Source organism: Triturus cristatus, chromosome 2_2 (assembly GCF_964204655.1).
Source record: "Triturus cristatus chromosome 2_2, aTriCri1.1, whole genome shotgun sequence".
Lineage (NCBI taxonomy): Eukaryota > Metazoa > Chordata > Amphibia > Caudata > Salamandridae > Triturus > Triturus cristatus.
The window spans coordinates 351,777,114-351,792,427 of NC_140582.1; the positions used below are offsets into that span (position 1 = coordinate 351,777,114).

The 15,314-nt window shown below is 41.9% G+C and overlaps 1 protein-coding gene across 2 annotated transcripts in view; it reads left to right on the plus strand.

Annotated features, from left to right (window-relative positions):
* The window catches only part of CENPE (centromere protein E), a 1,911,253-nt gene that overhangs the window by 97,718 nt on the left and 1,798,221 nt on the right, over positions 1–15,314 (plus strand). For both annotated transcript variants that reach the window (XM_085641421.1, XM_085641422.1), the window contains exons 9-10: positions 2,298–2,349; positions 2,440–2,527. In XM_085641421.1, the coding sequence (XP_085497547.1) occupies positions 2,298–2,349; positions 2,440–2,527 (140 nt within the window). The remainder of the gene's footprint in view (positions 1–2,297; positions 2,350–2,439; positions 2,528–15,314) is intronic.

Here is a 15,314-nt window from a genome sequence, read left to right on the forward strand (position 1 = left end):
TGTTATTTAAAAAAAATGGCAATTCCTGAGTGTTGTAATATTGAAACAGAGTAAACCTATTTTTAAGGAGTTTCGAGATTTCTTCAGGTTTGAAACGCGAACCATTGCTCCCTCCAAGTATATGGCCACAATGTTGGCCGATGCTGGGTTATTCTGCAGGTCGTTATTTTTGCGAGTTCTAGCAAGTAAATAGGATTAGTTTAAAAAAAATTAAATGTACAATTTTATTTATAACTACGAACATTTTTTATTACTTAATTTAAAAACATTAAAGGAATTAATTTTATTAAAGAAATTGAGTATAGTTCTACATTTATAATGGGCCCACCAAGTAAGATGGAAGAAATTAGGGTGGTTTGAACTTGAGTTACACGGAGAGTTGGACACTGGAAAAATGGTTTAATATTGTTTAATTTGCTGTAATGATCAGAACACAGACTTCAGGTATATGAAGTGTAATAGGCAAAGGTTTTAATGACATGGCTGATGTATCAATGTAATTGCAGCTGGTTGATTAATTAGTGAATTCCTTGAACATTTGAGAAATGTTTTAGTGTAAATGACCGTACCTAGTGCTAAGTGGACGCCTGGCAAATCTTTCGCATTATAATGAACTGTGGCAACACTTTATACAGTTTTGTTTTCTGATTTTCCCTGAACAACTTGGTCTTTTACTCCTTCTGGAGTGCACTTTCAGATAACACACCAATCCAGTTTCATGGTAAAGTTTGCCGTCTGACTTCTCAGCAAAAAAAAAAACATACCTCCAAGTATAGTTACTCCAGTATTGGAACTTTCATAGATTCACATGCTTGAATCGTTCCCTTTCGAGATGGGAGTCGCCTGATACCTTAAAAAAGCAATGTAGTGATAGGTATATACCAGAAAATGTCTAGGCCCCTTAGTTTAGTAACCTATCGTAGCCATTCTTTTAAACAGAGACATGCCTTATTCTTTATTTAATAAAGTAAAGCACCATGGAAATGTGGTAAGACGAGGATGATTCACCTTTATTAGAAAAAATGTCAGAGCACTACTTGGCACACTGCTGCATCGTTGAGAATCACGGAGCCCAAGCAGTAATATTGAGTAAATGTTTGTCTGTTTTGCCATGTTGCTGCCCGGCAGATTTCAAGAAGAGAGACTCAAGCAAATAATCCTGTAGAAGTAGAAATAGTTCTTGTGGAATAAGCTCGAATCCGTGAGGTCATGGGTCTGTCATCCTTCTGGTGTCGAACTCCAGATAGATTTACAATGCCATCCAGTTTTTTTGATTTGAGAATGGAAAGCCTTTTCTTCATTCAAGCATGCAAATCTAGGAAGATTCCAATACTGGATAACTACAGTTACATAACTAATTTCTTGTCATGTGTAGGCCGTGACCAGGAACAATTTTAAAGGTCTGGGATATTTTGGACTACTAACCAGTTTGAATTATAGTGGTAAGGTGTTTTGACTATGTTATTTCCATACTGTCCTGCTTTGCTTGTTATGCAAAGACTGTGTCATTGCATATCGCTTTGGGATTGATCTCTGAAAATACTCCAGCAGTCACCTATCTAGGCACATTATTCACTGAAAGATTATATACATCTGTACTTTCTGAGGAATAACTACATTTATTCCATGTTTTCAATGTGATAACTGTGCCGAACATTCTGCCCCATGATTCGTCATTACTCTTAAAAAATGAAGCCTGAAAAGGAGATAATTCGCTATTAGTTGAGCTTGCAATAGCATCTGGTTCATGTGGTTCCAACGCCAACAGTCAATGCTTGTCATCTACCCTTAATCCCATGGGTCCTGAAGAACTCAACTAATAATATCATTGATAGCTCTCTAAAGGCACTTCATTATTGAATTGATTTGGAAAACAAGCACTTCTCTACATACGTTCTTTAACCAGTGCACATTAGATAGCTCCTTTTTTGTTGATACATCATTTGGGTAAGCCGAGCTCAAGCATGTTTGACTAAAGTCCGCTCATTTTGAATGAATACTTGAATACAATGTTGCCTGCTTTTGACATACGGTTACAGATAAAGTTGAATAGAATGCGATATGAACCGTGCATAGGCATGAGGCATTGCGTTTGTGTTTAGGTTTCCTGTTTGCCTTCTTTGTCATTGCTGTGTTCTCAACCCTTACCATGTGATAGAGGAGGAATCCAATTAATTGGGAGTTTAGAAGTGTATGTAACTGGTATACTGATTTAAGTTTATATTTCAGATGAACAGTAATATATTACTTCCTATTTTGAAATGTATTTCAAATCTTGTGATCTTGTGCACTTATAGAATTTGGTGGATTTGGCCGGAAGTGAAAGAGCTAGCCAAACAGGAGCAGAAGGTAATTACACTTCATTGATTACCATAGTTTTTTAATAGGTATCTTTGTGAGCTTACTTGTAATTAAATGGTATTTCATGTTGACTTGTAGGGCTCCGCCTTAAAGAAGGATGTAATATCAACAGAAGCTTGTTCATCCTTGGTCAAGTCATCAAGAAACTTAGCGATGGTCAAGCAGGGTATGCATCACTTTTTTCTTTTTAATTCTTTTTATTAAAGCAAAAAACAAGCTTCAGATGCAAGCAAATATAAACATACATTTACAATTCCTGCCGATGGCATGACAATGGTACGCATCACTTTTAATCATAAACGTGTATCGTAATTTGGCATCAGTGGGTTGGCACATTTGTTTTAAGAGATCCTCTGTACTATCTATATGCATCCAGTTATGTTGTAGCTCAACGAATCATACCCAGAGGAATTTCTCGGCGCTCAGACTTAGCAAGCAAACCAACTAAAGTAAACTAGAACAGACATGTGTTTAGAAGTTTGTTGAAGTGTAATTGGGGATTTTATTATAGAATGATTTTCATTACAATCTGCTGACAACCTCCAGTTATACCCACACCACTCCGCCAACCACTTACTTGGTTTTGCATATTTACAATTGCTTGCAATTTATATATGTAGAGTAAGTACCTCTTAAGATAGTTTGAAAGCAAAAAAGGGTAAATGTCTTGCTGCTTAGTTTATATAGGGCACCCAGGTGCACATATTTGGTTTTTTTATTAGTGGTAAGGAGCAGGGGAAGTGAATCTACCTCTGTTAGGAGTATCTGTTCTTGACTGCTTGAAGTTGGCTAGACTGAAATTTATGTGCTGGTGTGAAAGGTGTTTTGGGGTATTATTTTGTAGAAAATCAGACTGATAAGTTTTGTAGGAGGGGGGTGTACTGTCTTAATTTGAGCAGTGATTGAACACCTGCAAGGCCCAAACAATTTGACCCTCGAAAGTGATTGAATTTCTGTGAGTATTCCCGGTTTCAAACTTGGTGATTTGGGTTAAGCTGCTAGGCTTTCTTCGGGGAAATACATGTAGAATGTGTGTGATTAATAACCAAACAGAAATGCATTCAAGAAAACTAAGAGCATTAGAGGTGCTACCCAGATTGGTTAAACTGATAAAAATGACAAAAGTAGAAAGCTGTGAAAAATGAACAAAATCTGTTTTCCAGTTTTATTGGATATTTCGTGGATTCTGAGACTTTTTGTTTAGCCATTTTTATTGGTTACATACATCATAACCCCAATAGCATTGCATTGTTATAATAATTATTTATTTCAAACAGAATTGTGACCTTTTTCTCAATATAGTATTTGACACTGTTTTTAAATGGCGATGAAATCTGCAGTGTGTTTTTTCTCATACAGATTAATAGAATTTTTTTTAAATATCATTGAGACGGAGTTAAAGGGCTTGGCTTGCGAACATATTTAGTGGGGTACAATATTTAGCGTACTTGAGCCAGCGATGGTATTGTTTAAAAAATAAGAATACATTTTAAGTCTGGTCAACATTTGTTCACATGTATTGTTTTAAGATGCGTTTCTGCACAGGAACTCTGGGTGAGTATTGTTAGACCTGGCATCTTTGGCGTGTTTTTCCCCTGTCTTTTTGCTTCTGACCTCCTGTTTTTTAACTGTATGCGGGACTTGCTTTTTGCTGGTTTTAGGGATTTGGACACTTTACCACTGCTGTCCAGTGCTCCCTCTGTAAACAGTATCTGTGATTGAATATCCATGATTAGCATATTTAAATTATTAGTAAGCTTATAAGTGTAAATTCCAATTGGGAACAGATGGAGATTTGGAGTTAAGGGTCTCAAGTCACATTTAAAAAATGTGTGTCTTAGTGAAGTTGGTTTTAAATTGCATGGATGGAATGCATAACCATTCTGTGCCTGCATGTAGAATCCACGTCTGGATTTGATTGATAATGGTCTCTTGTGCAATCACTCCAGACAGTCCTACAAAGGGAGCTGAGTTGTGCCGTGCATATCCTGATGGGCCATGATCAGGTGATGGGTGGTCTTGAGCTAAAGGGGTGGGAGGAGTAGTAGTCACTGACACCTGAATGGAGCTGTGCCTGTCTTCCCTCTGTAGTGTGTCTGGCGCCAGGTCAGGAAAAAGGTGGGGTCCTGCGCACTACAAAGACTTTCCTTTGAAGTTTACGGACTTCAAAGACAGAAACTGGTATAAGTAATGGAGCTGTAACTTCAGAACACTTCTGGACTGAGAACACGCTGCTTTGAAAAAGAGCAGAATAAGCTGTCACAAGAGACTGCCACTTAGCTGTTTTGCTTTGCTGTGTTGGCCTGCTGCTTCTGTCTTGAGCAGTGAAAGTACTGGACTTTACTTTCTACATCCTGCAATCCTAAGTTTCTCAAAGGGCTTTTGTGTGCTTGCCTCCTATTGGAAGTTTCAGGGCCAGAAAATACTTCATCTACAACTTGTTTCAAGCACTAGGGCTCCTCTGCTGAGAGTCCTGCATTGCGAAGAGGTGCCAAATCCGGTCCTGGGCCCTTGGAACAGAGTGGTGTCCTTGAAACCAAGAAAAACCACTTTGCCGCCGTCATCAACCCTGCTGCCTTCACCGAAAGAACCGCTCGTGAAGAGCAAGCTGCACCACCTCGACGACATGGCAACCCCTGGTGTTCAGACGACAGCATCGCCGACTCTGACTTGGTCTCTAATGCTTCTGCCTGCTCCGTGGCTGAGGGCACCGCTTGTGAAGAGCACGACTCATCGCCCCATCTCACATCACATTCCCATGTCTGTTGACGACAGCGCTTCAGCACTGCTGCCGCCACTGCCTGCACCGAAGCTATGGTCACCTCTTGTGAAGAACACGAAGCATCTGCCGCAACAACATCCCAGCCCCTGCCCCACAGACTCCAGCGATCCTGACCTCGGCATCGCGAATATAGGCCTGCAACATGTGTGATGCCAAGGAATTGACGACTTCTGCCTGACTTTTGGAACAGACGCCGGCGACGCCTCCTCTTCGGATTTCATCGCAAGGTCCCCGAGGCCTCTTTATTTCTAAAGGTACTGTTTTGCGGGTCTTGCCGATGCTGCAGCACTGAACTGTCGAAATTGTGTTGCTCACAACACCGTGATAGCCCCGGTTGGCACTATCCACTTCAAGGAACTGTATTTTTTGTTTATTCTTGCAAAATTCTTTACTTGTGTAGGTTTGTATTATATAATTTTTGTCTTGTTTTATTCAGATAAACATTGGCTATTTTTTTTAATTGGTGTCGACTCCATTTGTAGTGTTTTCACTGTTACTGTGTGCATGTACAAATGTTTCACACATTGCCTCCAAGATGAGCCTGACCGCTTGTGCCAAGCTACCAAGAGGGTGAGCAGGGGGTTATCTTAGCTGTGAGAACCTACATACCCTGACTAGAATAAGGGCCCCTACTTGGACAGGATGCATACCAACTGCCAACTAAAGACCCCAATTCTAACAGTTTTGTAAGTGGTTATGTGGATGAGTGAATAGATGTGTGAGTGGCTGTATGGATGAGTGAGTAGCTGTATGGGTGAGTGAGTAGCTCTGTCAGTAGCTGTATGGGCGAGGGAGTGGCTGCGTGAGTGACTGTATCGGTGAGTGAGTGGTTGTGTCAATAGATATGTGAGCGATTGTATTGGTATGTGAGCGAGTCTGTGAGTGGCTGTATGGGTCTGAGTGGCTGTGTGCATGGCTAGTGAGTGGTTGAGTGGCTTTGAATGTGTCAGTTGTATTTGTCTGTGAATGTGTATGACCGGTTGTATGTGGGTGTGAGTGGGTGTGTGTGTTTGGTTCTGTGGATGATCCCCAGGTCCATCCATGGCTCCGGGACGGGGGGTCACGTGGCTCCCTCCTTTTATTTGCTTGGGCCACCCCGGGTAGGTGGTGGTCCTCAGGGCCGAGAACGGTGAGGGAGGGGAGCTGTGTGACTCCCCTCCTTCTAATAAAATCAAGAAAGCCCCGGAGAGGTGGTGGTCCTCGCGGCATGTTGAGTGGGGTTCCATGCAGCCCCCTGCACCATATTAACATAAGCCCCGGGGAGGTGCTGGGACCCCCCCCCCCCCCCCCCCCCTCCTCCCCTGCACAATTGTTTTTAAAAGTAAAGGTCCACTCCTATATTAATAAAAAGCCTCTGGCCCTCGGAGAGCCTTAGGAGGGGGCCCCATGTGCTCCCTTCCTTTTTTTAGCAATAGCCCTCGGGTCATGGCCCAACTGGGGGTCCAATACCAATGCTTGGGGGTCATGGTATTCCTACCCTTCCCCCTTTTGTGTTTTTCTCACGTTTTTATGTGAGACTCGGCTGAAGCAGAGTCTCAAGATGGCTGCCACCACTTCCTGTTTGAAGTGTTATTAGCCAAACAGAACTCTGCATTTCCCTGCAAGAGCTCATTATTATTCGCGAATTATCTGCGATCATAGATATACAAATTCAAATTTATTTTAATTTCTTATACTACTGAGTGGATTTACACCAAATAACAAAAAGCACAATCTGTGTACCATAAGATAGCTTCCTGACAAATTTGGTGTAATTCCGTCCAGCTGTTTGGACTGCACTCGTGTGTAAAGCTCCTATGGGAATTAACATGTGAAACCGTTTTTTAAAATTCGATTTACCCCCCCCCCTACCCCCCCCGCCCTTTGTTTCTCGGCCCCCACTTAACAGACCATGCTGAAACTTTCCATGCACAACAAAAGTCACTATGACACTTTTTGGGGAAAATCTTGTAAAGGTTAGTCAAACTGCGCCAAGATATAGGCAAGTAAAAAAAAAAAAAAAGCTTTTTTTATGGAAACATGGTCCTAACTATAACAACCTACTTTTAGGTACTTGGCTTTCTCTGAAAATTGTATAGAGATTTAACACCATCCTCAACGAGTGTTCCCCATATAGCTGGTTGATTGTTAATATGAACTAATGCTACTTGTAAAGTGTATGGTATGGGGTTCGTGTTGCACATAATGCATGCTTTCTACATTAAAGGGTTTGTGTCTGTGATGGCAGTAATAATTTCTCACATTATCCTGAGTTATTTTGTACTTTCAGGTCCTTAATGCCATAGTAATTTATAGAGCAATAAGCGGGAAAACAAAGCTTTGATGTAATCCGTGGATCTCATCAGTGATGTAAAATGTACTGTCGCTGCTAACTATAACTGGTGAATTTCTGTGGGATTTTTTTTTTTTGTCAAAACTTTAATGTTGTAATTGACAAATTACCCTAACTCCCTAACTGTAACGTTACTTTAACATTTGGTTTATTTTAGTGTATATTTATACACCCGCTTAAAAAAAGCATTTGAGATGCAATAGGTCTCGCATTAGTGAAAGTTTTAGCTATTGGCGTTGCAAATGATAATGTTTGTTAGATTAATTTTTGTCAAAATTTATCCCACCAGTTGCATAGTAATAGAAAATTCCCAAAGCAAGGAAAGAATGCAATTCGACGGGCTATTACTAGATGTCTCTGTGGAGTTGTAAGGGGACCTCTTTTTGCCTAATTAGGTATTGCTACCTTAATGCAATTATAAAGAGAAAAATTGCAGCGGAGTATGTGTTTCCATTTGGTTTTATTGGAAGTGAGATTTTGGTTCGCTTGAGTTTTAAAAATGCACCATTGTTGTTTATTTAGCTTTATTTCACAAGCAAAGCTAAATAAACAACAATGGTGGATTTTTTAAACTCGAGATAACCAAAATCCTACTTCCAGTAATAACAAATGGAAACATATGCTGAGCTGGACTCTATCTTTCTATTTATAATTGTATTAAGTGTGCAGTTCCTTATGAGGCTAATAGATACATTTGCAACTCCCCAGGGACACCTGGTAACAGTCTCTAGCACTGCCCCCTTTACTTGCTTTGTGGAATATATTTTTTTCCGTATACTACTGCTGGTTTATTTATTAACAAAAAAATAAATCTAACATTTTTATTTGCAACTTTAATAGCTGACACTGTCACTAATACATGATCTATTGCATTGCAAATGCTTGTTCGACAGATATGTGCATTCATGCCACATATCTTCATGTAGATGCTGCTTTTCCATTTGAGGTGTTTTCAAAGCCTGATGCCTCGCAGGACCAACTACAACAAGACCCATCTCCTTCCTCAATGACTTTAGGGCAGATTTCTGTGAGGGTATTTAGTTATTGTAGCTTAGACAACTGAAATTAGGCCCATGCTGTTTCAAGCTTCATTCTGGTTTGGTTTTGAAGAGTGTTATTCCTTTTGTTATAATTAAAATGTCCACATTTTATCTTATTGGTACATTTTTGTCAAAGAAATAAGTATATTATCAGCTATATCAAGAAGAGAATTAACTTTCTTTATGTAGTCAGCCTCCAGGCAAATTGGAGCCTGAGATTAACATGCAACTCATTTTGTGACCAATCCTTCGAAGTGAAGTCTGACTGCCCACATCTCCTGATTTTCTCTCTGTAAGAGTTAGCAAGTGCTTGGTAGGTCCATGGCAGCTAAAATGGCTTCCTTTGGGCTTTGTTAGCCTATTGGGTGCTGAAATGTATTTCTTACCTAAACTATGAATTCGTTAGGTTGTGCAAACAGGTATTTTACAAAAACAGTGGTCCTCAAACTATTGAAATGATAGTCAGATAAATATAGTTCGGAATCAATACTATATTCTGGATGTCCAGCCAGACAAACAGTTTAATATTATAATAAGAAAATGAACATATATAGGAACAAAATTCAAGTGGGACACAGTCCTGTATCCCGTGGGAACAACAACATTACAAAACACACAAGGGCATTTCAGGCAAGACAGTTGGAGCTTTGTAAAATATCCGGTGTCTCAAGCTTTTGAAAAAAAGTAAATGCATTTTTTTTTTTTTAACCCAATGGATTAATGTGCACGCTGTTTTGTTTGGGTCGACGACGTTTCGATCCTTTCATTTTCATTCTCTTATTATAGTATTCAACCGTTTGTCCGGCTGGACATCCAGAATATAGTATTGATTCCGAACTATATTTATCTGACTATCATTTCAATCGTTTGAGAACCACGGTTTTTGTACTTAACTACTACCCAAGGTCCTTGATTATCTTCTGGGTCCCCTTGTTTCTCACGACCGGTATTTTACAGCACTGTTATGAAGACAGCACCATTGGTGAGTTATAGCACTTCTACTTGATGACTATCTTAAATCCATTAATGACTTTACCTAGAGCACATTGATCTCGGTGCATTCAACTGACTCATGACAATTGATAAACATAGTTTAAGGTATGATAGAAATTCTATGACACAAACATGTATCAACACATTGATGCCAAATAGCAGAGAGAGCTAATGATGTCCAAACCCAATTGACAATCTCGGCAGCAAAGGTAGACCTCATGATCTGAGCATTACTAGGGGAGAGCTAGAAATAAGGGCTCCCTGCAGGTCAACCTTCCCTTAAGGTCAGGCCCAAGCTCACATCACTAACCGTTTTAAATCCAAATTAGCCGCAATTCACCTATCCTTTTTTCATTTTTTGGTTATTTAGTTAAACCACTGATTTGAGAGGATGGGAGCTCTGGCGGCATGCCTGTCCACTCACATGAAGCCACCATGTGACACCTGGTTTTATGTTTTATCACATGATCACATGGTGAAGAAAACAATCACATGGTGATTTGGAACACGTTGAATAGAAGGGGTATCCAGCTCAGTGGCAAACTGTCTACACAGCTGGCCCCAATTAATGCCTCTCTAGGAAATTGGGGCTGGCGCTGGGTGAGTTCTTTAGTACTGTGGGGGAGGCTAGCTCTGTTTAACCAGAGTAGGTGGAGGGTGTCCAAAGCCCCACTCACCATGGCCCAATCTTCACCAGGGCTGAGCCACCTTCTCCCTGAAAAGCACTGTTAGATTGGCAAGTTTGGCACTGTGGTATGCAGAGTCTGAGAGATGAAGGAGCCCTGTATAAAGCACCGCTCCCAACCCCCCAGCCCCACCCCGACTCAAAACCATAAAGAGAGCATCTTTAAGTGGAATGTTTACAAAAGGAGATCAACTGAGGAGGGAAGCACAATGCTTCAGGCAGAATTGCCTTCCGTCCTTTCAGTATATGCAACGTAAAGAAAGTCTATGATGACCCTTGTCCATTGCTTTAAGTGGAAATATACACGTTCAGATACTCTCTTTTTAGGGTACCTGTTTCCTTCCGAGAAGTGGTGATACTCCACCATTTAAATGTATTGCAGCAGTCCTGATAAGTGCAGGTACTCCGTACCGGACAGTGCCTTCCCATTGAAAGCACTTCCCTTGGTTCAAACTAAGGCATAACTGCCGTGCAGCAGCCACAGGAGCACAAGTGCAGAGCCTTGGAGCAGGTGAGCGCATGCACCCCCGAGAGTCGAAGCTGACCTTTCTGCATCATCTGTGGGAATGGCTTACCCATACTTTAAGATCCCGGCCCAATGGGCAGTTTACTGTCCGGCTACCCTTTAACAATCTTTAACATACAGCATGTTTCCTTGAACCAAATGATAATCACCTTTTTGCCAGCTAATAATCATCATATGGATTGCAGTTTTCAGAGCAGAGTATGAAGTCGGGTTAAATGTGATTGAAGTGTATATGTAAGCCTTTGCAGCGCCCCAGCGTCACCAGACATCACGGCTAAATTGTGTTTGAAACACATTGTGATTACGGTAATAAATATCGTTGAAAGCTTGACATATAATTAGCTTCAGGTGTGTAAGAGGAGAAGAGTGAACAAAGACAGAGGACAGAAAAGAAAGCTTTGAAATTTCTTCATAAAGTTTCCAGGAGCTGCTGACCGGGATAGCAGTAGTTACACAAGACACTAGGGGCATTCAAGCAGAAACTCTAAGTGGGAGGGACAATTGCTGAAATTAGAGCACTGAAGTTGATTAAATAAGGACAAAGAAACTTTGCAAGCAACATTTTGGGAAAAGCTCAGGTCTGATATTTATTTGACAGTGCAAGTGTCTTTGGGTCACTGAAATCCACTGGGGCCTCTGCTTGCTGGTACTGTCTTGAGCCCCAAGATAATTGCTTCTTGCAGTCAGCCCTGCTCTTAGTCACAGAGAACTGGAAATGCATTATGAATGATCTAGAGCAAAACACGTAATGTTTTGTTTGTTTTTTACATGTATGGGAAGCAGGTCGTGCCCTGGGTGCATGCGCTGCGCTGCACTGCACAAAGGTAAGTAGATCAAAGTTAAATAAGGAGGTGAGATGCAAAGTTACATATTGCAGAGGACACTGCCTGGGTAAAGTGGTTTTATCTTTATTCTACAACAAACACAAGGACTTACACATATACCTGGATCGGAACTCGGGTCCTCCTATAAAACAAATACACAATAGTCGAGTGGGTCAAACTATTGCCAAATATCTGCCACTCCACTGGTACCTCTGACTCCGTCTGACCACCTTCAACAAGCCTGCGCTGAGCCTCACATTGTGAACCTGTAAAGAAAAGCATTGTCTATAGGCAATAAAAGAAGTGAAACTGCTCATAATGGTTAGGCAACACTGCTTAAACAACAGCGCCATCTTGTGATGGTCAAATGTTCTGACGAACTCAATAAATATAACAGTGAAGAATTGTTTGATCTTTAGTTTTTTAAGGAAACGAGTCAATTTTGGTGGCCGCTATTGTTTAAGTGGCAGTGCAGTATACAGTGCTGCTAAAATTAAACCATTCTGTGCGGCTGAAAAAGAAAGTGCGGTGTGCCGCTGGTCTGAAATTAAAATATGCACGGCTGAAAATATGAATAAATAAAGCGATCGTGCTGCGCTGCTTTTTAAACCAGCTGGGTGTCCTGTAAAAAAAAAAAAAGAAAAGTGTGCTGTGCAGTTTCTGCGAGCTGCACATAAGAAAAAGGGCGGAGCGTGCCATACTGTGGCGGGAAGGAAATTAACAGAACAGGCGGCCTCTAAACGCCTCTGACAATGAGCAGGAAACAAATTCTGTGTGTGTTATCTGAAGAAGCGAAAAGTGTGCCAGCAACAGCAGGTAGGAGAAACTCATTTAAGAAAATAGTCCTCACAGACTGTAATTGATACATACTGGGAACAACATAAGTACCTAAGTAAAAGTGCCAGTCCTCATGGGAGGTTACAAAAGCAGAAAAGACAGTAGTAAGGAGGGACTACTAAGCCTATTCACGAATCAAAAGCAACTATTTAGAATGGACAGTCACCGGAACCAATTGAAAAGATGGGTGGGAAATAGGCGGCGCTTCAAGTCTTTATCTGAATACAGCATGTCTCGAATAGACCGTGCAAGCGCTGCCTAGGAAAGACCTAAAAACAATGGTTAAAGGGACGTTCTAGTTAGGTGAAAATCTAAGTTAAAGTTTAGCATTTAAACAAGCAAAACAACTGAAATTCACCAGTCCTAGTTATAAGGATATGCTCCTTTTTGTATGGTCGTGCATAGAGTTTTGTACTGATGATGGCGGTTTTTCTAAGTTGATAGTGCACGGAGGCCTGCTGACCAGACCCCTGTGCCAGTGCCCTGAACTTAAAATGTGTATGTTTGATTGGCTTATACCCAGTTGGCATAAGCTAACTTACTTGTAAGTCCCTAGAATATGATACCCGGGGCCTGTGAGTTAGACAGTCACCCTAGGGATCGCAGTACTGCTTGTGCCGCCCTGGATCTGACATAGGAAAAACGTGTCTCCCAGTCTGCCTTGGCATCTTGGAAGAGTAGTTTTCACTTCTGACTCGACTTTGTCAATTAAACCCATGGCAAAGCCCAAACCTTATTTTCCAATGTGTGTAAGTCACTCCTGCAGCAGGCCTACCAAGCCCTAAGGCAGAGTGCAGCATATGTATTTTACATTTTCTGGCAGTAAAAACACCAAATGACTGTTTTTACTAGGAAAGGAACTGGAAGCTCCATTGACGAGTACAGGGTTACATACTTATTCCTCAGCTGTATTAACACCTGATTGGGGCAACCAGAGTTGGTATCAAACAATTTGTTACATTAAGCCTGACTTGATGCACACGTCCAATGTAACTTATTGTTACATGCAACTTTTAAATAGTTAATACTGTGGAGTTGTGTAAATGACTCCCAGGAAAGGGCAATGGAAGCCTTTGTGGGGGAGAGGTGTTAACTCCCCCTGGCAGGAAGCCACATGGGTATTAGCCTAAGAGGTGAGCTTCAAAGAAGAAGCTGCCTTTTGAAGGGCAAATGGCCAACACGTTCGAGAGTGGATGCTCTATTGTTTAGGTAGACCGGCTGGCACTTGGGACAGAGGGAGAACAGGTGCTGTCAGTCAGTTTTTTCAGGTGAGTGTAGCCCCCGGTAGCTGCACCTCCTGGGTTGGTCTAGGGAAGCTCAGTACGCAGAGTGGGGTGCTGCCAGTTTGGAAGCGGGCAGACTTTAACCTTTGGGAATAACTAGATGCCACAGTTCACAGGAACTACTAATCTGGAGGGAGAGGACCTTGTAGCCAATTGGCTAGTGACCGCGACCTCCCCTGAGGATAAGAAGGGCACTCCTGACACCCTGAACTCATTGGATTGGTGAAGAGGACCGAAGGACTTCCTTGCTTCACAAAGGACCCGGCAAAGAGAGGGTGCACCAAAGTTGTACTGCATCTACAGCACCTTGGGGCGAGGAAAGGAAAGGACTATGCCTGCTGTTTCCTGCTCGTGGAGAAAGTCTCATGACCCTAGCCAGAAACCAGAGACTCCAAGGGTCAGTTGGCTGACCTCCTTTTCTCACTACTAGGCCACAACTGCTGAGGTATCATGCCTGATGAGGTGGTAGCTGAAGTCTCCTGATCTTCACTCCTTGCCCTGTGCAGCCTAAAGGACCAAGACCAAATGCTCCAAAGTTGCACCCGAGTCTGCTAGACCTGGGGGAATCGTCAGAGTTCAGCTGGGTCCCCAGAATGCAAGTTACAGCCAAAAAGAAGGAACTGATGGAACCATTGTTCAAGGCAACTGGTCGCCCAATGGTGACAGTACTTCTGCCGAGCTCGAGAGAACTTTGAGGGGCATCAACCCTTGTGGCCAGGATAGCCACACCAAACCTGTGGACAAAGGAGTAGTACCAGAAAGACTCCTCTAGGGAGAGAGATTAGTGTTTTGTCTAATGGCAGTTTTGACACAAAGTAAACCAGAGGGTTAATATTCCTGCTGCAAAGAACAGACCTCGATTTTATGTGGGTAGCTGAGTGGCTTAGTAAAGTCAGCCTTTACCAGCGCTTTAAATGAAATGTATGTGAGAGAGGGGCTATGGAGAGATGAGGGGCACTTTTGCCGGGTGGTAGTGAGGGAATCCGAGGAGGCCATGGGGGATGAGGTGTGGGTGCCAAAAAGATTGTCGCGCCACCAGCGCTAAAGCCGGCCCTGCTTGCAGGTCCCCTTGAGTGGTTCCCTGCTAGTGTTGGTCATCCAAAGTAAATCCAAGTAACTTTATTACAACTTACCCAAGATTTTCTTGAATAAGTTTCTAAGTGTCGGATATTTGTTTTGCATTAGCCAATGCTTGTTTGCTGTTAAGTGAAAGGATGACATTTACTATACATATACTATACCTTTAAAATGTATAGCTCTGGACCTCCCAGTGGATCTTTTTACTTTTGGTGTACAAAAATTGAATATCATTTTATTAATTGATGTCAGATTTCTTGATTGTCTTGTTTCTTTCTTGTTCAATTGTTTTGGCGCTATTTAAATGCTTTACACTTTGTATAACCCTGACTGCTCAGAGCCCCAGCTAGCCAGAGTTGAGCTAAGGTTTAACGAAACCTGACTGGTCCTAAGAGGGTTGATGGTATATTGAATGGTGAGGTGTCACAACCACACCATATAAGACACCCTAATTTCGTCACAATAGTGCGTATTGTGAATTAAGAGTAGAGCCTGGCCATAGCCGGGGCCAGTGGCTAAACCCACGCTGCAATCTGCCAAAAGGCCATGCATGGTGGAGGGGCGCTGGGGGCAT